Source organism: Zootoca vivipara, chromosome 14 (assembly GCF_963506605.1).
Source record: "Zootoca vivipara chromosome 14, rZooViv1.1, whole genome shotgun sequence".
In the NCBI taxonomy this organism is placed as follows: domain Eukaryota; kingdom Metazoa; phylum Chordata; class Lepidosauria; order Squamata; family Lacertidae; genus Zootoca; species Zootoca vivipara.
In genome coordinates this window covers 5,683,664-5,705,358 of record NC_083289.1, presented here as the reverse complement: position 1 = coordinate 5,705,358, position 21,695 = coordinate 5,683,664, and the positions used below count along the sequence as shown (strand labels likewise).

The 21,695-nt window shown below is 39.4% G+C and overlaps 1 protein-coding gene across 11 annotated transcripts in view; it reads left to right on the top strand.

The window, feature by feature from the left end:
- The window catches only part of HERC1 (HECT and RLD domain containing E3 ubiquitin protein ligase family member 1), a 119,514-nt gene that overhangs the window by 71,411 nt on the left and 26,408 nt on the right, over positions 1 to 21,695 (top strand). For 6 of the 11 annotated variants that reach the window (XM_035130896.2, XM_035130891.2, XM_035130895.2 and 3 more), the window contains exons 45-59: positions 1,223 to 1,491; positions 3,005 to 3,057; positions 3,157 to 3,357; positions 4,531 to 4,705; positions 7,086 to 7,356; positions 8,583 to 8,796; positions 9,998 to 10,257; positions 10,574 to 10,701; positions 12,535 to 12,662; positions 14,421 to 14,621; positions 15,372 to 15,502; positions 16,324 to 16,523; positions 20,444 to 20,558; positions 20,946 to 21,092; positions 21,316 to 21,417. In XM_035130896.2, coding sequence (XP_034986787.1) covers positions 1,223 to 1,491; positions 3,005 to 3,057; positions 3,157 to 3,357; positions 4,531 to 4,705; positions 7,086 to 7,356; positions 8,583 to 8,796; positions 9,998 to 10,257; positions 10,574 to 10,701; positions 12,535 to 12,662; positions 14,421 to 14,621; positions 15,372 to 15,502; positions 16,324 to 16,523; positions 20,444 to 20,558; positions 20,946 to 21,092; positions 21,316 to 21,417 — 2,595 coding nt within the window. The remainder of the gene's footprint in view (positions 1 to 1,222; positions 1,492 to 3,004; positions 3,058 to 3,156; positions 3,358 to 4,530; positions 4,706 to 7,085; positions 7,357 to 8,582; positions 8,797 to 9,997; positions 10,258 to 10,573; positions 10,702 to 12,534; positions 12,663 to 14,420; positions 14,622 to 15,371; positions 15,503 to 16,323; positions 16,524 to 20,443; positions 20,559 to 20,945; positions 21,093 to 21,315; positions 21,418 to 21,695) is intronic. The other 5 variants (XM_035130899.2, XM_035130898.2, XM_035130894.2 and 2 more) reach the window with 3 other exon arrangements.

Here is a 21,695-nt window from a genome sequence, read left to right as displayed (position 1 = left end):
CCAAATTTATTGGGCTGTAGCTCAGTGGTAGAGCACTTGCTTTGCATGCAGAAGGTCCCAAGTTCAAACCTTGACATATCCAGGTAGGGTGGGAAGAGACCTCCTGCCTGAAATCCTAAAGAGCCACTGCCAGTCAGTGTAGACAATACTGAGCTAGATGGACTAGTGGGTCTGACTTTCTCTCTGATCACTTTTGAGGAAAAGTAAATAGTACAGCAGTGTCTGTAGAATGATGAGGCTTTTGAGCCAAACTGCACATTACACAGAATGAGGTGGCAGACTAGACTGCCTCAAATTTCAGGGAGCTGGCCTCAGGCTTTTGAATGTTCTATGTTTATAGTAAATTAGTTCATCAGGAAGAAAGATGCTAAATTTTTCTTCCTTGTGAGTTAATTTACTAAGTGAAGGAAGCTTTTTATTGACCACCCTTCCCCCAGAAATAAGACCCTGCAGTTGTAGTGGTACAGTCCAGAATTCTACCACCATCTACATCCTCATTTTGCCTAAATGTATTGAGCCGTTCTTACTTTAGGCTTTTCCTTTCAACTGCAAGAGCTAGAAAAAAGTATTTTTCCTGCTAATACTGTATTAGGATGAATTTGTTTCAATAAAACCAGCAAGCCTTCCTATTTTCTCCCCTAACCTTTTCCTCAAGAGTTCCTCATAAAAGAAACTGAAAGCAAACCAATTTGTTAAACCTATCGTATTTGCACAGCCTTGCAAATTATGCAGAGCATGTGAATTAAGCATCTGTAGGCCATTTTTTAAAACTCAAGAAAGTTGGGGTTTATAGGCAGAAAATTAGACTCTTGATTTTTAGACTTTGCCTGAACTTTTGGCATGATTTTTTCATTAAGTTCATGCCATTAGGTTGCCAATAAAGTATGAAGTGCTAACTTTTATATATTTGAAGTTGTTCACCTACAGCTGCCTTTGCCAGCCTAGTGCCCTCTAGCTTTTTTGATCCACAACTTCCATCATCCCTATTGGCCATCCTGGCTGGGGCTTATTGGAGTTGTAATCCAAAACATCTGACGGGCACCTATGCAAAGGTTGACCTATGACAACCCACTGTGTTTCCAGGTTTTTCTATTGCCTCCATAATAAGCTGCAACTGAGAACTGCTGATTCAGCTGTGGTTATGACAGTCCATTAAAATACAATAGAAATACTAGATTTTTCTGTGTGTACATGATTATAACTGCATGATTACACTGTGCAGCATGTTTGCGAATCTGAAGACAGAGAAGAGGTGGTAGTATGTGAGTTGTGTGAATCCAGCGTTGTCAGCTTCAATCAACACATGAAAAGAAACCACCCTGGCTGTGGGCGTAGTGCAAACCGGCAGGGTTACCGCAGCAATGGCTCCTATGTGGATGGATGGTTTGGTGGCGAATGTGGAAGTGGGAATCCCTATTACCTCTTGTGTGGCAGCTGCCGAGAAAAATACTTGACCTTGAAGAGCAAGTCTAAGACGTCTTCCTCGGAAAGGTACCAAAGACTGTGTAGCCTGTGATGTCCTTTGCTGGAAAAAAGAAAGAAAGGAAAGGAAAAAGGAAGCACTTATCATAAAAGAGCTGAACTTCATGAGCCAATATGGTACAGTAACTAGAGTGTTGGGTTGGATACTGAAAGCTTGGTTTAAAATCCTTGCATGGCCAGGAAGCTCGATTGGGTAGCCTTGGACAAGTCAAGTCTCATCCTAACCCCCGTCACAGGGTCACCCTGGCATCATTGGAAGGGTATAGCTCAGAAGCAGAGCATATCCTCTGAATGGCAAAGGTGCTGAGTCCAATCCCCAGCAACCCTAGTGTAAGACCTTCTGCCAGTCAGAGTAGACTGTATTGGTCTACACTGACTAATAGTCCAATATTGTTTACAAATTGTCTAAGACCTTGGATAGCTGCTGCCAATTAGATTAGGGTTGTTGTTGGGCTCAAACTCCCATCAGCCCCAGTCAGCATAATGGAGAATGATGGAAGCTGTAATCCAGCAACATCTGGAGGATATAGCACCTAACCTTTGCTAGAGCAGAGATAGAGAAATATTTTGGACTCCACATCCCTTCGGCCCCAGCCAGCATGGCTGATGGTCTGGAATGATCAGAGCTGGAGTCCAAAACATCTGGAGGGCCATGAACTTTCTGTCCAGAAGTAGAGACTATTCAGCTAGGTGGGGCCAGTGGTTTGACTTGATATAAGGGTGCCTCCATATGGAGGAAGGTTAGAAATACACAAATATCAAAACTTATTGGCAGTCCTGTTTGACCAGACTTTCAAATGTGAGTTGCTGATGAAGTCCTGTGTAACTTCTTTTCACGAGGGAGAAGAATAAAATTATCACATTTTAAAATAATTTATGAAATCAAATATTAGACTGTTAAGATAATGTTTTCAAAATCACCATTTCATTCTGATGCTTTATACAGAGTTTGGGTTTCAATGCCTGATACAAAATCACTTACAGACTCTCAGTTCTTTGACCCAGCTATTGCTTGGAACTTGGAACTGTTAGTGTCAGAAGATTCTGGGGTGCATCTCAAAAGATATTTTGGTGCATCTTTGATAAGACTGTTGAAAAATTGAAGAGGGATCTGTATTTAATCAAAATGATTGTTTCTTCTCAGACAAGGTAGCTATAATTCAGTTTTCACAAACCCTTTCTGACTATCGGTCGAATAAAGTATATTGTATTGTATTGCAATTTTCACAAACCTGGGGTTGGGAGCCTCTGACCTTCCAGATGTTGACCAGCTCCCATCAGCCCCAGCTAGCCAACAACACCTGGAAGGCCACATGTTCCTCACCCCTTTCTTAATATTATTTATTCATTTATTTCAGAAAAGTTATTAACCACTTGATTTTTTTTGAAAAAGAAAACACTCAAAGCCTTTTACAAAAAAATAAAACAAGAAAATCAAGAAAAGACTACTGTACTTAAAAAAAACAAAAAAGATGGGGTGTTTGATTTAACAGCGGATTGTTGTGTTCTCTTTTTGGTGCAGATATAAAGGCCAGGCACCCGACCTGATAGGCAAGCAAGACAGTGTCTATGAAGGTACTTCTTTATGTATGTCTTTTCAGATGACACCAGTGCATAGTTCAAGTTTTGCTTTAAAATAGTATACCTAACTGCAATTTTCTTATCTCATGCCAGAAGACTGGGACATGTTGGATGTTGACGAGGATGAAAAGCTGACGGGTGAAGAGGAATTTGAACTGCTGGCCGGACCCCTTGGGTTGAATGATCGCCGTATTGTACCTGAGCCTGTTCAGTTCCCGGATAGTGATCCACTGGGAGCCTCAGTTGCCATGGTCACAGCCACCAATAGTATGGAGGAAACACTGATGCAAATAGGTAAACTTTACATAGAGAAATAATTGACTGAAGTCTTGCACTGTTTTTTCTTGGTCATTATCCTGAACATATTCACTGTGAAATTGCAGCCAAATTAATTGGCTTCATCTGTTTTTAGGTGGTCGTACTGTTACTTTTGGGGGCGCGGGTGGCGCTGTGGGTTAAACCACAGAGCCTAGGGCTTGCCGATCAGGAAGTCAGTGGTTCAAATCGATGCGACGGAGTGAGCTCCCGTTGCTTGGTCCCAGCTCCTGCCAACTTAGCAGTTTGAAAGCACATCAAAGTGCAAGTAGATAAATAGGTAAATGGCGTTTCCGTGTGCTGCTCCGGTTCGCCAGAAGCGGCTTTGTCATGCTGGCCACATGACCTGGAAGCTGTACGCCGGCTCCCTCAGCCAATAATGCGAGATGCGCCGCAACCCCAGAGTCGGTCACGACTGGACCTAATGGTCAGGGGTCCCTTTATCTTTACCTTACTATTACTTTGGAATAGATGTCTTTTCATAGCTTCCTCCTGTGTCATCAAAACCTATGAAAACTTCAAAACCACTTATTCCCATTTCCCTCCCCTCTCCCCTTTAAAGAACTGCAAGGAATTTGGGATTGGGAAAGGAAAGCATGAGAGTAGGGTTGAGTAAAAGCAGAAGGGCTTTTTTTTGTACATGAGATGATATAAGGGGCATCCTCTGAAGAAATCATAGGTATGTTGTTGACTCAGTGAGTGGAGTTATTCAGCTACCCCTTGCGTGCAAGAACAATGCTGGCTTGAACCAAAGGTCCACTTAGTCCACCGTCTTGTTTCCAACTGTGGTCAGTGGGATGATGAATGATATACAGATATCAATGCAATGCTCCCATCAGTTGAGGTGAGGTAGATGGAAACGGGAGTGAGAGAGGGTTTTGAAATGCCCAGCATTAACTTAAGCATGAGAGGTGGCCCATTGTGTTTATCTTGTGCAGTTTCTGCCACTCAAGTCCTTGGGGAAAGTGCAGGTTAACCTTCTGAATTAAGGTCCACACTTGCAACTGCTGTCACTTTTAAAAAACATTTAAACATTGATGAGTTAACTTTTTATTTAAAATGTTCAAGGTGACTTGCAAAACAGAGAATTGTTTGGGTATAAATTTGCACATGCTGCAATGCTTCCTTTTCTTGTCACTCCTTGAATTCAAGGTTGCCATGGCTCCATAGAAAAAAGTTCTTCTGGCAGAATTACTCTGGGAGAACAAGCTGCTGCTCTGGTAAATCCACACGACCGTGTTATGGCTTTAAGAAGGGTGACGGCGGCAGCTCAAGTCCTCTTGGCAAGAACAATGGTCATGAGAGCCCTCTCTCTCCTTTCTGTCAGGTTTGTCAAGCTCTAGAGGACCTGATTTGAACAATGATCCTGTGATTGTTAGCTTGTGGTGTTATCTGAGACAAAATCCAAAGCAAAATACAAGCTAAGCAACTTTTGAATATGGTAAAAAAATCTGTTAGATAACACAAGGAGAGTAGGGCTAATTCCCATCTTGGTGCAAGCTTTCCCAAATAGCCACGTGTTCAGGGGTCCCTTTACCTTTACTAATTTCAAAGCAAGTTTTCCCCCCTCTAGATAATTCCTTTTCTTTACTAACAAGAAAAAATTATGAACACTAGCATTCTCTCGGTGTCTCAGGGATACCTAAGCATGGTACCACCCAAATGTTGTGATTATTAGATTAAATTATTAGATCTAGAAGGGGTGGGCAACCGATAGGGTTGGCATTCATACTTAATATATGACAAGGTTAAAGTCCACAAAGGCTTTTTAAATCATTTTGTAAGGAAGTCATTATATTTAATTTGGTTAAAGTATAAGGGAATTCTGGAGCCCAAGATACCTTTGTGGGTATCACCAAAAGAGGTTGTAACAGTGAAAAAACTTAATATGGATGATAAGAATGCCACATATCAGGAACTACTAGAAAAGAAACAAAATGAGCTATCTTTAAGGAAATATGAAGAGATAAAAGAACACCTGTCAGATTGGCTACAATATTTTCAAATAAATCAAAGGTTTATAAAAGAAATTGGGTCTTGCAAAAGAAAAATCGAAATTTGAAATAGAATTGATGCAGAGGAAAGGAAAATATATTTCACGCCTATATGATCTGTTGTTAGAGTGGGAACTTAAAGAAGAGCAGACTAAATCAGTAATGATAAAAATGGGCCCAATATTTTGGATATAATGTCCTAATGGACCAATGAGAAAGACTGTGGAAGGAGGACATGAAATTTACCGCCTGTTACAACTTAAGAGAGAACATATTAAAGATGATGTACAGGTGGTACCAAATACCGGAGAAACTTGCCAGGATGTATAAAAGCAAATTCTCTGTGTGCTGGAGATGTAATGGAGAAAAGGGATCTTTTATACATATGTGGTGGAGCTGTCCCATCATCTGCAAATACTGGAATATAATTTATGAAGAACTTAAAAAACTGTTAAAGCATATGTTTAGAAAAAAACCAGAAATGTTCTTATTAAATATAATACCAGAAGATATTAAAACAACAAAAAGGACATTGCTAATGTATGGGATAGTAGCAGCAAGAGTCTTAGTGGCCAGAAACTGGAAAAGTAAAAGCTTACCCAGCATAACAGATTAGCAAACTTTAATGTTAGAGTATCTACAGTTGGCAAAAACAACAGGAAGGATAAGAGGACAAATGAGACAAAAACACAGAAGGAATGGAGGATGTTTAAAGAATATTTATTGAATAATGGTATATCTGAAATCCTAATAGCGGATCTAGGCTGAACTTGGTATAAACAATAAGAAATGAAACGACAAGTAGATAGTTATAAATGTGCGATAAAATAGGAAAAACACAGATTACAGAGAGAATAATTGGAAGCGTTGTTTTTATAGTAGCATCTTATTTTTCTTTTCTTTTTTGTATCTTTTTCTTTATATACTTTATGTAATTTTCGTGTGAATTTTTATACTTTATGTATTTTCTATGCATATTCTTTTTTGTATATCTTGTTCTCGTATTTCAAAGCATTAAAATAATAAAGAATTTAATTTTTTTAAAAACAAATGTTGTGAGCTATAACTCCTATTATCCCAGACAATTTGCCAAGCTGACTGGGGCTAATGAGAGTTGTTGTCCGAAACACCTTGAAAGTGCCACATTGGCTACCCCTCATATTGCTCTATCCAGTAGTCCAAATGCGGGGACACTCTCCAGTCACAGTCTATTGAAACAAAGGAAAATTTGACCAGGGGGCAGGGCTACTAGGAGGCACCTCCCACTTCTAAGGCTCGTGTTCTCCTGCATCCACAGCAAACAGATGTAGATTGCCAGTGTCCTTTCCTTCCTTTTCCCTGGTCCTGATTGCAGACATAATGATGGCATGCTGCTCTGACACTGACTTTTTGAGGACTAACAACATTCTCCTTGACAGAAAAATAGTAACTTGTACTATTTATCCTATACTCAGTTTAGGGACATAGAGGCTGCTTTGTTCTGTGTCAGACCAACTCACTCAATATTGTGTACCTTGACTAGCAGCGGTTCTCCAGGGTTGAGGCAGGGAACATTTCTAGCCCAACCTGGAGGTTGATTCTCTACCACTGAGCTGCAGTCCTTTGGGTTTTTTATGACCACTGCAGTGTATAATAGATGCCTTGAAATGTGAATGCTGTGTTTGTGTGGAGTGTCAGTAGGCAGAAAAAGCTTACCTTTTTCTCCCTCAACAGTGGGTCTAGTTGCAGTCTTGCAGCTGGGCTTGAGTCCTTGGGTTTAACCGATATCCGAACCTTGGTCCGACTGATGTGCCTGGCTGCAGCAGGGAGAGCAGGTCTCTCCACAAGTCCCTGTACTGTATCCGGTTCCTCCGAAAGATCTCGAGGAGTGCATAGCAAAATGAGCAAGCCCATTTCCTGCTTGGCCTATCTGAGCACAGCTGTTGGTTGTTTAGCTTCAAATACCCCAAGTGCTGCAAAACTGCTGGTTCAACTGTGTACCCAGGTAGGATCAACCATCCTTCTGCTCTGGGTTTTTATTTTCTGGTACTAAATCTATTCTTGCTGCAGTTATCCCAAGAAATGGCAAATAACAATTGCTTTTTGAAAAAGAAAATCTCTGAAATATTGCGTATTTCCAAGGGAAATGGGGTTTAGGAGATTTGGTGCAAGGCATAGAAGTTTGCAATCCTCTTTTGGTATATCACCAAACCCAGTTTCTCCCACTCCTCTGACTTTGGCATTGAGTGCTGGTGTTATAATACTTTGAGCAAGTTGGCTTAGTTTTCATGCAGTGTGCTCTACTTGGCAGTGTACATGGACTAACCATTATGTCGCATTGGTAGTGATAACTAACATGCTGCTTAACAATAACCTCGTAACACCAGACAAAATGAGAATTTTGAAATGGGCATCTGGTATAAAAGGAGCGTGGTGTGCTTATGCATTGCAGAGTCACTACTTTTAAATTGAACATTATTTGAATCACTGTCCATAATACCTTTAAAATTTGGAACCACAAGATAATGAACAATCTTGCTTTCTGTGACAGTGAAGTATATGGCTGGAGAGCATGTGGCACAGGGCTTAGCCCCCCCCCCCAAAAAAACATTTGCAGTAACTTCTCTTAATTGCAAGTTCATCCAGTCTAGTTCTCCTCCAAAGATACACATGGAAGAGCAATCCATTGCTGTATTCACACATAACAATAAGCCAGACTTACTGGCTAATCGTGGTTTATCTGGAACAAGCCTTGTAATGGTGCATTCTGCCTGATCACTTCCACATTACTCCTCCGCTGTGAGTGGAATAAACACACCTGGAAGCCTTGTTTTCCCACCGTATCTAAAGGGCTATGGTTGGTTTCTCCCTAACCATCCATGAACAACCACCAGCAATGTGATCAGGCAACATGCATCAACACACTACTCATTGCAGATAAACCAGGTCTGACCTGTTGCATGTGAATGCCGACATGTAAATACTTCCCCACACCCTTTCCCCCTAAATTCTAATGCTTAATAGTCCACAGATACTGTTAATGGGCTTTGACCTAATATGTAGCAATAGCATCTCCTTAATAGAAACAGCTTAAGAACTGAGGATTATATCTACCTTTTAGGTGTCTGCATTTATTTGAAAAAATCAGTACAGTTGAAATGATGTGTATAATTGAAAATATTTATATTGGCTATTACAGTGTGTGTGTTTTTTCATTTTTTTGTTTCTTAGAACTTGATTTCCGCAGCAACTGGTGTCAATTTGACTACAGTGGATGATCCAGTGCAACGAAAATTCCTGCCAAGCTTTCTGCGAGGAATAGCAGAAGAGAATAAGCTTGTAACATCACCCAACTTTATTGTTACTCAAGCATTAGTAGCTTTGCTGGCAGACAAGGGGGCCAAACTGAGGCCAAATTATGATAAAACAGAAGTTGAAAAGAAAGGTATTTATTCTTAACAGGGTATCATTTTAAGTACAGGCACCAGAAACGAGAGCTCCCTAGTGTTTCTCACCATTTCATGGGTAGACAAAGGTTGAGAATATTTTTTTTGTTTTTGTATTACGGCATTTACTTTCCTCTGTTGTTGTTGTTGGCTGCTTTGCCTTGCCTAAGCTACAGCCACATGAAATGAAACATTCTTGACCTATTGAAATGGCTATGGATTTATTTTCTAAAACTTTAAAGTTTAAAGATCAGTTAGCTGGACCCAGAGTTAAGCATGCATAACTAAAACTGCCTTCCCAAACTCCTCACCATAGAAAATGTCTCTTGAAAATGTCCCATGAAGGGTGGAGGACTCTATTAAGTGGAGTGAGCTGTTGTGCTGCAGTGGTGGGGTTCTCAAAAAAATGGCAGAGGCACCTTAAGCATTTGGCAGTGTTCTGGTCATTGCATCTCAAAAGAGATATTATACAGCCATGGAGTGGCAACCAAGATGGTTGGGAATTGGAACAACTCTCCTATGAGGGAAGGTTATGTTTGGGGATTTTCAGTTTAAGAAAATTTAGATTCTCATACTGTTAGAATCCAGGACAGGCAGAAGGAATTCCTTCTTCAAATAGTACACAGTTAAACTGTGGAATTTGCATCCTCAAGCTGTAGTGATGCACACCACCTTGGATGGCTTTAGACAAATTCAGGGAGGAGAATGCTATTGATGGTTGCTAGTCACGATGCTTGTATATTACTTCCATGTCTCTTGTATACTTTGTGGGGCGGGGGGGACAACGTTGGAAGGAGAAAGTTTATTGTCCTCATAGCCTGCTTGTAGGCTACCCATAAGAGTGGTCATTGTGGGAAAGGGGATATTGGACTAGAAAGGCCTTGGGCCTGATCAGCAGGTCTCTTCTAATATTCCAGTACAAAATCGCCATTGCAATGCAACATGGCGTTGAGCACGCAGTGCTCTAACATACTGAGAGAAACGTTTTTAAAGGAGAGTGTGTGTGGTGTTTCTTGGGGAAACAGGTGGGGAAGGCATACCAGTTTTGTACTGAGTGAAGGAGTGGGGATACATGAAAACTTGAGTTTTTTTCAGCTCCTTGGGCTGGGTCCTCCTTCCATTCTTGTTTTGTGGGTAATAATGTTCAACCTTACCTCTTCTTGGCACTCATCCAGACATCATCTCATTGTTTTGTCTAAGCAGGTATAATTGCCCATTTGTATGCCCATCCTTCCTATGATCCTTCTACTGTAGGCCCTCTGGAGCTGGCTAATGCACTAGCAGCTTGCTGCCTTTCTTCAAGGTTGTCCTCGCAACATAGGCAGTGGGCTGCTCAGCAGCTTGTCAGAACTCTTGCAGCTCAAGATCGAGATAATCAAACCAGCCCACAGACCCTTGCAGATATGGGTGGGGATCTGCGCAAATGCTCCTTCATCAAGCTGGAGGCTCACCAGAACAGGGTAATAATCCTTTCAGAATATCTACATCACTGTTTTTAAGTGGCATTTCTCCAAGAGGTGCTTGTTAAACTACTGTCTTATGCATTAAGCATGCAACTTGTTTTCATCGCACAGCTATAGATTGGTACAGCCGAGCTCCCATCAGTCCCAGCATCATATGGCCATTGCTGGCTTGGGGCTGATGGGAGTTGTAGTCTGAAACATCTGGAGGCTGACAAAGGCTGCATTAGAGAATTACATGTTACTTGTGTTTTGAAGCACAAATGTTTAAATGTTTGCCTTGTAACATCGCAATTGTTATTGTCATTTACTGCAGGTAATGACGTGTGTGTGGTGCAACAAAAAAGGACTATTAGCAACAAGTGGCAATGATGGAACAATTCGGGTGTGGAATGTTACGAAGAAGCAGTACTCATTGCAACAAACATGTGTGTTCAACAAATTGTAAGTGATCCTTTGAGATGTTAGATTCAGCCAGCTTAATGTGCCAGCTTTGTAAGTAAAATATTAGCTAGGAGAGTTATCAAGGGCCTATTCAAATGCATGTTTTGTAAATTCAATTTTCTATATGCTTAATGCAACTTCATTTCCTCTATCCCATTTTATTAATCTATATTAATAGTATTACTTGATAAACATGAGTTGTGTGTGTTCTTTTAATGGCAGCCATTTTGCTTTGATTTCCCATAATGCTTTTATACATTGTAACCATGACAAACAGCCTTGTTCAGGTGCATTCAAGTCTGCCTGCTGATTCACAAAGGCATAGGATATTCCTTGCAACCAGCTTCTCCCCTGTGCTTATAAAAATGTATTTACAAAGTCCTTGGTCCAGTATACCTTAAGGACTGCCTCATATCTCTCCCTGATCACTGCGGTCTTTCAGAGATTCAATGTTAGTGGTCCCTCATAGCTTGGATGCACAGCTCATATCCACAAGGGACATTGTGACCAATATTGTGGACCCAGCTCAGTAAAGCTCCCCCCCAGCTGAGATCAGATAGGACTCCTCTCTGTTGAACTTAACAGAGCCTACTGAAGATCTTTTTATTTTAAGTATTTTATTTTATTTTATGGTTAGTCTTAACTGATTTTATTTTTATTGTATTTTTAAGCCATACTGTACATTGCCTAGACCAAGGTGTTAAATCATGCATAGAATCATAGAATTGTAGTGTTGGAAGGGACACTGATGGTCATCTAGTCCAACCCCCTGTAATGCAGGAATCATACATAAGAGGTGGCCATCCAACCTCTGCTTAGAAACCTCCAAAGAAGGAGAGTCCACTACTTCTCATGGGAGTCTGTTCCACTGTTGAACAGTTCTTACTGTCAGAAAAGTTATTACTGATTAAAGCATTGACATCCCATTTTTATTCTCTTTAGCTATGTTAAGAAATGAATGTGGTTGCTGCAGGATGTATGGCGATCATTGTGTAACAGCTTAGAAAAGTACTCATATCTTGCATCATGTCCAAGTGTTGCAAAGGAGCCTCAGTGAAGTTGTGTTTCTTGGGAAAGCTGCTGCTTGCTACAGGAAACAGTGTAGTAGTCACAGTGACAGTGCAAGAGGGTTCCTATGCAAGAGTGATTGTAAAACAGGGAAACTGGTTTGTATTATCACAGATTGAAGCTCCTGGAGCATGCTAGAGCCTTAATAACAGGGTGCAAGCTTAGAACAGTATTTATATCTCAGTTTGGGAAGTGATGACTTTACTTCCTTAGGATTTATTGAATATCCTACCATGCCATAAAATAGCCCCTAGGCAGGTGATAGGGCATTCCCACCAGTCCCAACCAGGGCTTTTTCAGCTGGAACTCAGTTCTGCCACCTCTCAGGTGGGTTCCGGCAACTTCTAGGTGGGCTCCATTGCCATTCTAAGAGAACAAGGGAGGTGCTCATGGTGAGTTCCAGGCACCTCTTTTTCTAGAAAAATAGTCCCAACCAACATAACCAGTGGTCATGTATGATGGGAGCTGCAGCCTGACGAAATCTGTACAAGTTTATTGTCCCTAAACCATAAGTTTATTATCCCTGCTGTAGCTTTTACAATAGATGGGTTTAAGTTTTGCAAGAATAATAGTGTCTGAAGTGGTGCTTCATTTATACCCTTTCCAAAATGATTTTGCTATTAAGGTATGATCAAAGCTGGACCAATGATTGAGAGCAACTTAATTGTATGGCTTACATAGAGCAAACTGTTTGAGAAACTGATTTGTTTCAAATATGCCTTACCTTCTACGTTCCTTTAACTGAAAGCTAAAATTATATTGCAGGGAAGGGGACGGAGAGGAGAACTTGGGGTCACCTAGCGATCCTAGCTTATCACTTGCCTGTTGGAGTGTCAGTGGCAAGTACCTGGCTGGAGCCCTGGAGAAGATGGTGAACATATGGCAAGTTAATGGTATGAGCCACATGTGATTGAATGCCACATCAGAAAGAGCCAGCCTCATTGTGGTGGGGTAGAATGTAACTTGATTATACAGGTGAAACTTGCAAAATTTGAATATCTTCAAAAAGTGCATTTATTTCAGAAATGCAACTTAAAAGGTGAAACCAATATATGAGATAGATGCATGACATGCAAAGCAAGATATGTCGAGCCTTTATTTGTTGTAATTGTAATTATTTGTCGTTAGGCGGGTCAATTATAAAGGAAATTTAATTAATGAAATGTAATAGCAATGTTTATTTTTGTTTACAGTGGTACCTCTGGTTAAGAACTTAATTCGTTCCGGAGGTCTGTTCTTAACCTGAAACTGTTCTTAACCTGAAGCACCACTTTAGCTAATGGGGCCTCCTGCTGCTGCCACGCTGCTGGAGCAAGATTTCTGTTCTCATCCTGAAGCAAAGTTCTTAACCTGAGGTACTATTTCTGGGTTAGCGGAGTTTGTAACCTGAAGCGTTTGTAACCTGAAGCGCTTGTAACCCAAGGTACCACTGTATTTTTTTATTTTTTTTACAAGAGCTTTATTTCATTCCTTTAAAAAAATTACATGATCAAAAAAAGACAAAGCAAACAAACAAAGGGAAACAAAAATAAACATCAACAGACCTTACCAGCGTATTTTTGTATTATTGTAACTATTTGTTTTATTACTGTGGAATTTCCAAAAGAAAGCATTAAAAAATTAAAAGAAGAATAAAAAATATTTTGCATTACTGAAATAAATGCACTTTTTGACGATATTCTAATTTTCTGAGTTTCACCTGTAGAACTGGCCTGATACATTTTTCTGCCAGGGTGGAACAGCAGATGGAATAAAATAAAGGTGCATATTATCCAAAGCTGAACAAGTTATTATGGTGTCTGAGGGCTGAAATCCCATAAGCACCTCTTCCTTGGGAATAGAAATACAATCATAAATATAAAAGTAATACGTAGTGACATCCAAAGTGAGCTGCCTGAGGCCACCACCTCCTTCTGTCAAATAGTAGGGCTGGCCCTGCTTGATCACATAGTGGCAAGAGTAGTTTGTCTTTAAAAGCAAAGTAATAATCCTGTGTACTTTGTGGGCCAATAATACCAGGTGTATAGCACCACTTGCTTTCTGATTAATTTAGGTATCTAGCACATGATTAATAGGTATAATTCATTTAAAAATCCAAAGAATTTCAAATTCCCCTTGCATCCATGGGCCACTTTACACTTTGCACTTTTGAATGAATGTTTAGACCTCTAAGGTTTTGAAGTCTTATTTAAAAAAAGCTGGGATTGGCAGCAGCTGCTTCTTAAGCAACAGTGGTTTTTAAAATTAACCTTTGCTTGGAACAGCAGCTGAGAGAGAGAGGATGAATAACTGAAGATGGGTTCATAGTTGGGTTGAAACATGCTAGAACTTCTGTTGGGCTCGTCTTGGGGGGGGGCAAACCTTCAAGACACTTGCAGGGGGAAGCTTTTGGGATTCCCAGCCTCAAGCATCCTCAACCAGCAGCAAACCAAAGTCTGTCCTCCTGCTGTTTAAAAGAGCCTCTGAGTGGGCTATCCGATAGCTTGTACAATCACAGGTTAAAATTGCCAGAGTGCTTTGGCAGTGCCTAGCTGGGGAGAATGCTACAGAAGTGACAGAACTGCTCTTGGATGTGTTTTCATCTTTTGGGATTATGGAAATCAGTGGGTATTAAAATATAGAGAAAAATTAGGCACATGTTACTTTCTTAGGAGGAAAAGGACTCTTGGACATCCAGCCACATTGGGTGTCTGCTCTAGCATGGCCAGAAGAAGGACCAGCTGCAACATGGACAGGAGAAGCTCCAGAATCACTCCTTGTAGGTCGTATGGATGGATCTCTTGGACTTATTGAAGTTTTAGATGTTTCTGCCATGCACAGAGTTGAATTGGAACACTGCTACAGAAAGGATGGTAAGTAGCTGCTGCTGATATGTTGTAAGGTGGTTGGTTTTTTTAAAATGTGTTTTGAAGCTTAGAATGCTTTGGCAGGCTTGCCTTGAGAGTTAATCACAAGCAGTGTAAGTGGACCTTCAATTAAAACCATAATCTGAAGTGCAGATGACAGCCGTGGTTATGCCAACTAGTGTTTTGGAATGTGGTTAACTGGTTTGCATTGGTGCCCTTTTCAAGGTTAATGCTGGGAAGGATGAGTTGCTTACGATAGGAGGAAAGGGATAGACCACATGTCCTCAAGGCCAGTTGCTGTTCTGAAAAGCATGACTTGCAAGGAGCCAGCCTGAACTTGATCTCTGTTTCTTACTCATGTCATTCATGAAGGCCACACCTGGTGGATTTTGCATTTATGTTCTCTAATGCCCTATGGTGTGCAATATGCTCAGCTCTTAAATTATGAACATTTATGACTACCTATTAAAGAAAAATGTGGACATTTGTTTCCATATCTGTTAAAAACACTGATGTGCTTAGTAAGTCTTACTCCTTGAATTTAGACATTTCTAGGCACTTAGTCTTCAAGTAAATTGTGTAGCACAATTGGAAGTGATAAGTATTTTTAGAAGAGCTTCCTTTCCTGCACATGCAAACTCACTTCCCCCTACGCTTTATTCAGCTTTGCTCTTGTTTTCTCCAGTACAAAGAAGTTTAATTAAAATTCTGCAAATTATAACTTGCTTATCCATATTTTCCTATTTGTTTCCTTAGTATCTGTTACTTGCCTTGCATGGTTTAGTGAAGACAAACCTTTTGCAGTAGGCTATATGGATGGAAAGTTGCTGATAGGCACGAAAGAGCCACTCGAGAAAGGAGGAATTGTTTTAGTGGATGCACACAAGGTAAAGCCAGGCATTATCATCACCCTGCCTCACCCAGAAAAATTCTTGAGAATTAAAATAAACTTTTAAGTTCATGCGCACAAACCTGAGACAACTCTTTCAAAAGGACCAGCCTGTACTCTTAAGGGAAATCATTGCTCACTCTGAAATTGGATTGCATTCTAATTGTTGTTAGGTTCTTAAAATTTCTTTATGACTTAGTCACACAGATATAAAGTCGTGTCTTCCTCTGTCATTAAGGTCACCAGTTAAAGTAGTGGTCCTTCGTGTTATTTGTCATTTAATTTTTGATGACTTTTTAAATTATCTTTGTGAAGCAAAGTATAAGTACCCCTAAGTACAACTGCTAGCAGCCAGAGAGCAGGGAAAGAAGAGGGAATCGTCTTAGGAGCCAAGATGCCATTTCTGTATTTGTGGGCCCTTGCAGAGTTTTCACAGGGGAGGCGGCAAATTCACCAAGCTGGAGTCGGTGGTGTTTGGCTGTCATATACCTTCACCCTGGACCTAGAGATCTATTTAAACAGGGGGAGTTATTTTTTCAAAGGGGTTTATTTAGTTAGCACTCGTGCCATGTAAAGATGCCGTATTTCAAAAAGTAAAAACCAGGACCCTGCAAAAGTTGTTGAATTTTTTTAAGACAAATCCCAAAGTTTATGAAAAATGTGATTTCTCGTGACAGCCAAAGATCCAGGACAAGGCACCGCCTTCCATATATTCCCCCAGACATCACTTCCTCTCAAATCCTCGTAATGTCCAGGAAATCCCAGATGTATGGCAGCCCTACTACTGTGTATTTCCTTCTTTCTCCTCCAATTCTTCAGGACACCATTGTCAGCATGAAATGGGATCCAACTGGCAAGATGCTCATGACTTGTGCCAAGGAAGAGTCTGTCAAGCTCTGGGGATACATGGGGAGCTGCTGGCGACAGCTGTACTTGCTTCCTCACCAGGCTGTTGTGAATACCATAGCCTGGTGCAGCCTTCTAGGGAAAGGCCCCAAACCACAGCTCCTGCTGGCTACGTAAGTTGACCTTTTGCTTTTAATTACTTGGTTCATCTTTGTACTGGCTGATCAACCTTTTCAGTAGTTTAGGCTTGTATTATCCATAAACAAAAACAGGCCTGCTTTTTGATGGATTTCTAGGACATTTCCCCTGCATTTACTCATTTTAAAAATGGTTATTATTTAAGCCCAAATGGATGAACTCTGTATTGACTCTTGTTTTGTTTTGTTTTTAAATTCCAAATAAACCCTCAGAGTCCCTTCCAACTCTATGATTCTATGTTGAGATTCCTGCATTGCAAGGGGTTGGACTGGATAACCCTTGGAGTCCCTTCACTCTATGGTTCTATGGTTCTGTGATTCTATATGGTTCTGCATTCTTTCTGTTAAATATAAAAGTACAAAATTGCGCCATAGTGTCAGAATTTTGGACACAGTTCATAGTTTTATCATCTTCTCCCAGTACCTGTGTCATGTTTCTGTAGGAGAACCCACATTCTCAAGGCAGGCATCAGATGAAAGGAGAGACAAACTTCATCTCTTTGTTCCCCTCTGCAGCGGACTCCTGTCTTCTCTCGTCTGTGTAAAACAGGGAAAATTCTGAGAAAGCAGTTTGCAAGATTTCTGGAGACTGAAAAGCAAAGCCTTTAGTGCAAACATGATTATATTGTTAACCAATTTGCCCTACTTTGTTGACTGATAAATTGTGGCCCTTCAATGTAGCTTTTCTTAAGTATAAACAAGATTTATTAGAGGAAATGAAGAACAAAGAAAAATCATTATATAAATTGGGCAAAAAAGAAATTAATCAGGAATTAAAAATCTTAAGAGCATAATATGAAAGTGTTATAAATCAGGAAATGGAGCATCAAATTCAATATTGGAAGTATAGAAATTTCAATTGGGTGAATAAACCAGGGAAATTATTAGCCTGGCAAATAAAAAAGAAACAAACAGATTAATAAACAGATTAAGAGTATGGAGAGAGATTATAGATAGCCCAAAAGAAATTATGAAAATATTTGAAGAATATTATGAAATTTTATATCAAAAGAAGGAAGTAAAACTGAAATAGAAGAATTTCTTTAAAAAGTACAAATTACCGCAAATCCCCCCAGAAAAAATCCAATTAATGAATCAGGAAACAACTATATCTGAAATTAAAGAAGTATTACAAGAAATGAAAAAAAGGAAAGCTCCAGGTCCCGACGGAATACCAACAGAATTTTATAAATGCCTTGCAGAAACGACAATCGCTCCGTTGAAAGAATTGTTGAATAATATTAGGTCACAGGGTAATATGCCAGAATCTTGGGTAGAAGCTTTGGTAACATTGTTGCCCAAACAAAATGCAGATTTGGAATCACCTTCAAATTACAGACCAATTTCTTTCTAATTCAGATTACAAAATTTATGCAAAAATATTAGCCAGAAGAATAAATGTAATATTAAGAGATATAATTCACATGGATCAAGCAGGTTTTGTAAAAGGAAGACAAGCAAAAGATAATATTAGGAACATAATAAATATTTTTGAATGCTTGGAAAATGAGCATGGGGAAAAGGCTGCAGTGATTTCAATTGGCGCTGAGAAGGCTTTTGATAGCGTATCTTGGTCATTTATGGCGAAAGTATTAAAAAACTTAAATATAGGAGAAAATCTCGAAAAGGCGATCGGGGCCATCTACGCAAGCAAACCTGCGAGCAAAAATAATAATAAAAAGTAGATTATTGGAAAAGATAGAAATAGAAAGAGAAACCAGGCAAGGATACCCCCTATCACCATTACTTTACATAATTGTACTAGAAATACTACTAAAAAGTATTAGAGAAGATGACGGAATCAAAGGGGTGGTGATAGGGGGGGAAAGATACAAAATCAAAGCTTTCGCAGACAATGTGATTATAACTACAGAAGACCCGCTTAACAGCATTCCAAAAGCATTAGAAAATTAAGGAATATGGCAAATTGGCTGATTTCAAAATAAATTATATAAAAACAAATATGATGGTGAGGAATTTGGAAATAGAAGAGAAAGAAAATTTATAAAAAATAACAGGTATTGAAATAAAAAAAATGAAATATTTAGGAATCCAAATTACATCAAGAAGTATTGATTTAATTCAAGAAAATTACGCAAGAATATGGAAAGAATTTCAAAAGAAAATGGAGATATGGTCTAAAAATTTCATTATTAGGCCGTATATCAGGCATCCCCAAACTGCGGCCCTCCAGATGTTTTGGCCTACAACTCCCATGATCCCTAGCTAACAGTCCAGTGGTCAGGGATGGTGGGAATTGTAGTCCAAAACATCTGGAGGGCCGAAGTTTGGGGATGCCTGCTGTATATCAATTATCAAAATGGCTGTACTAGCAAAAATGAATTATTATTTTTAAAATTTGCCGATATTTGGTGGCTCAAAATGCTTTTGAATGGAAGGAGGATATCTCTAAATTTATATGGGGTGGCAGGAAACCAAGGATCAAATATAAAATACTAATAGACCATAAAAATAGAGGAGGTTTTGGTTTACCAGATTCGGAACTCTACTACGATGTGGCTGCTCTAAATTGGTTTAAAGAGTGGATAGAGCTAAAAAAAGGATGCAATATTGGACCTGGAAGGGTCTATTTCTATTTAATGGAAGACAATTTAAAAACCCAAAATATCCTTTAAATAACATCATAAGAAAATCGCTATATAAAATATGGAAAAAGTACCAGGGAATTTTAGAACCAAAAACACCAGGGTGGATTTCGCCTCTGGAAGCAGTGTCTGTTAAAAGGCGAAACATGGGAACAAGTTGGCCATCGTATAAAACTCTGCTGGAGGAGGTTGATGGGGATTTAAAATTAAAAGAGTACAAAGAAGTGAAATCATTCTTGACTAGTTGGCTGCAATATTTTCAGATAAATCAAAAATTTCAAAAAGATTTTAAAAAATGGCTTCAATAAGGAAATTTCAGAATTAGATAAGGTATTAATCAGGGGCAAAAATAAATATATAAAAAAGTTATATGAATTATTGTTGGAATGGGAAACTAAGGAGGAATTAACAAAAGGAACAATGATTCGGTGGGGACAAGATTTAGGGAAACCAATTATGCTAGAGAAGTGAGGAAATCTATGGAAAAGAGGCATGAATTTTACAGCCAACTATGATCTTAAAGATGCAGTACAGGTGGCACTTAACCCCAGACAAACTCAAAAATGTATAAGGGGAGTAGAGTTGAATGCTGGAGATGTCATAAAGAACCTAGTACCTATATACACATTTGGTGGCAATGTAATGAAATTAAGATATATTGGGAGTGGATATATAAAGAACTGAAAAAGATACTCAAGTACTCGTTTAAGAAAAAACCAGAGCTATTTTTTATTAGGAATGCTAGATGAGGAGATCTTACCAGAAGATAGAAGTATTTTGATGTATGCAACCGCAGCAGCCAGAATATTAATAGGAAAAAAATGGAAGAGTACAAAGGCACCTAGTAAAGAGGAATGGCAAATAAAAATGATCTCTTATTATAATTTGGCACTAAAAACAGTGGAAATTAAAGGGAAAAATGAAGGGGGGAAAGAGAAAGATTGGGGAAAAAATTCAAAAATTATATAGCAACTATGGTGGAGAATGCTGACCTCTCAAATGAACTATGAAGGCTCACAATAATGAAAATTAATTTGCCTATTAAAAAGTTAGGTATATACATGAACTCAAAACATTAAGATGCAAGATAAGAATGGCTGGAAGCACTAAAACACTAAAGGGTGGGTGGAGGGAGGGCAGGGTGGTGGGGGGTTGAAAAGATTTTGCTGCTGTATTTTTGACCAATTTGTGTTAATTTTGATTATTGTAATTTTGATTATGGTATGGGCCTGGGATTTCAATAATAATAATAATAATAAAACAATGTAGCTTTTCTTAATTTTTTTTAAGAGGATGCCAGAATGGTTTGCTTTGTGTTTGGACTGTTCCTCAAGATGAGCTGGTCTTACTGCAATCCAGTCTGCGGTGTACAGAAGGATGGTGGGATGAGGAAGCCAATGGCAAGGTAAAAAGAACTATAGGTAGCAAGAGGAATCTATATCCTTCCCTTGTTAGAAGGAGTGTGGTCCAGAAAGCAACAATATCTGATTCAGAAAGGCATCTGTCGGGGTGACAGAGGCAAAATATACCTAAATTGTGCTGATGATTGGGAGTCAACAAACAATTCACTTTTATTTGTCTGTAGTATTTAAAAATACTTGCTCAGCATGTTCTCAGTGTTCATAAATACACCCACTATGTATATCTAATTTATGTTCGTTGAAGAAACTGCCATGTTTCCAATATTTTTGGGTGGGTAGGGATGGAGCTGCAGAAGGTAAGTGCAGAGTAGTAAAACGTTTGATGTATTTTTAATACAAAATATGCCCTAATGATGGTATTTAATTTCTAGAATACATACAGGAAAGTAGGTGAAACAAAGTGCATCTATCAGCTGAAAGGACACATCACGCCTGTTCGGACAGTAGCCTTCAGTTCTGATGGACTAACCTTGGTATCAGGTGGACTTGGTGGGCTTGTGAACATTTGGTCTTTACGGGTAAGCAAACACTATTTAAGGAAATGTAAAGCTTGTTTTCAGTAATTTTAGTCATGTTGTTGCTCTTTTAGGGTTCCTGCATAGGCACACAAGTTTGCACTCACCCTAAAGATTAGGAAATATTTAAAAGTTATTTTACTGATGACCTGAATGTAGCCACGAGAGAACAATTAGCTATGCTTAAGTAATCAGCTTTTGTGGGTTTATCCATTCTTTCCTTTAGGATGGATCTGTTTTACAGAGTGTTGTGATAGGTTCTGGAGCCATTCAGACAACCGTATGGATCCCTGAGGTTGGAGTAGCTGCTTGTTCTAGTAGATCAAAGGTATTTTTCATTTTGTCTGAATGGAATTCTGAATGCCCATCTTCTCTCCTCTGTGGGCTTGGACTAGCCCACGTTTTTAATCCCTGCCTTGACTGTGTGTGCTCAGTCCTGTGGGTGACAAAGTGTGCCATCCTAGTGACAGCTGTGAACTTGAATCAAGCAATGAACTAAACTTGGGTCTCAGACAGTATCTCATAAAAATGTGTACAGGAATTACTGGCAGTGTACTTGTAAGTGTGGACAGCTGATTTCAGGCTTGCTACATGGAATACTTAGTC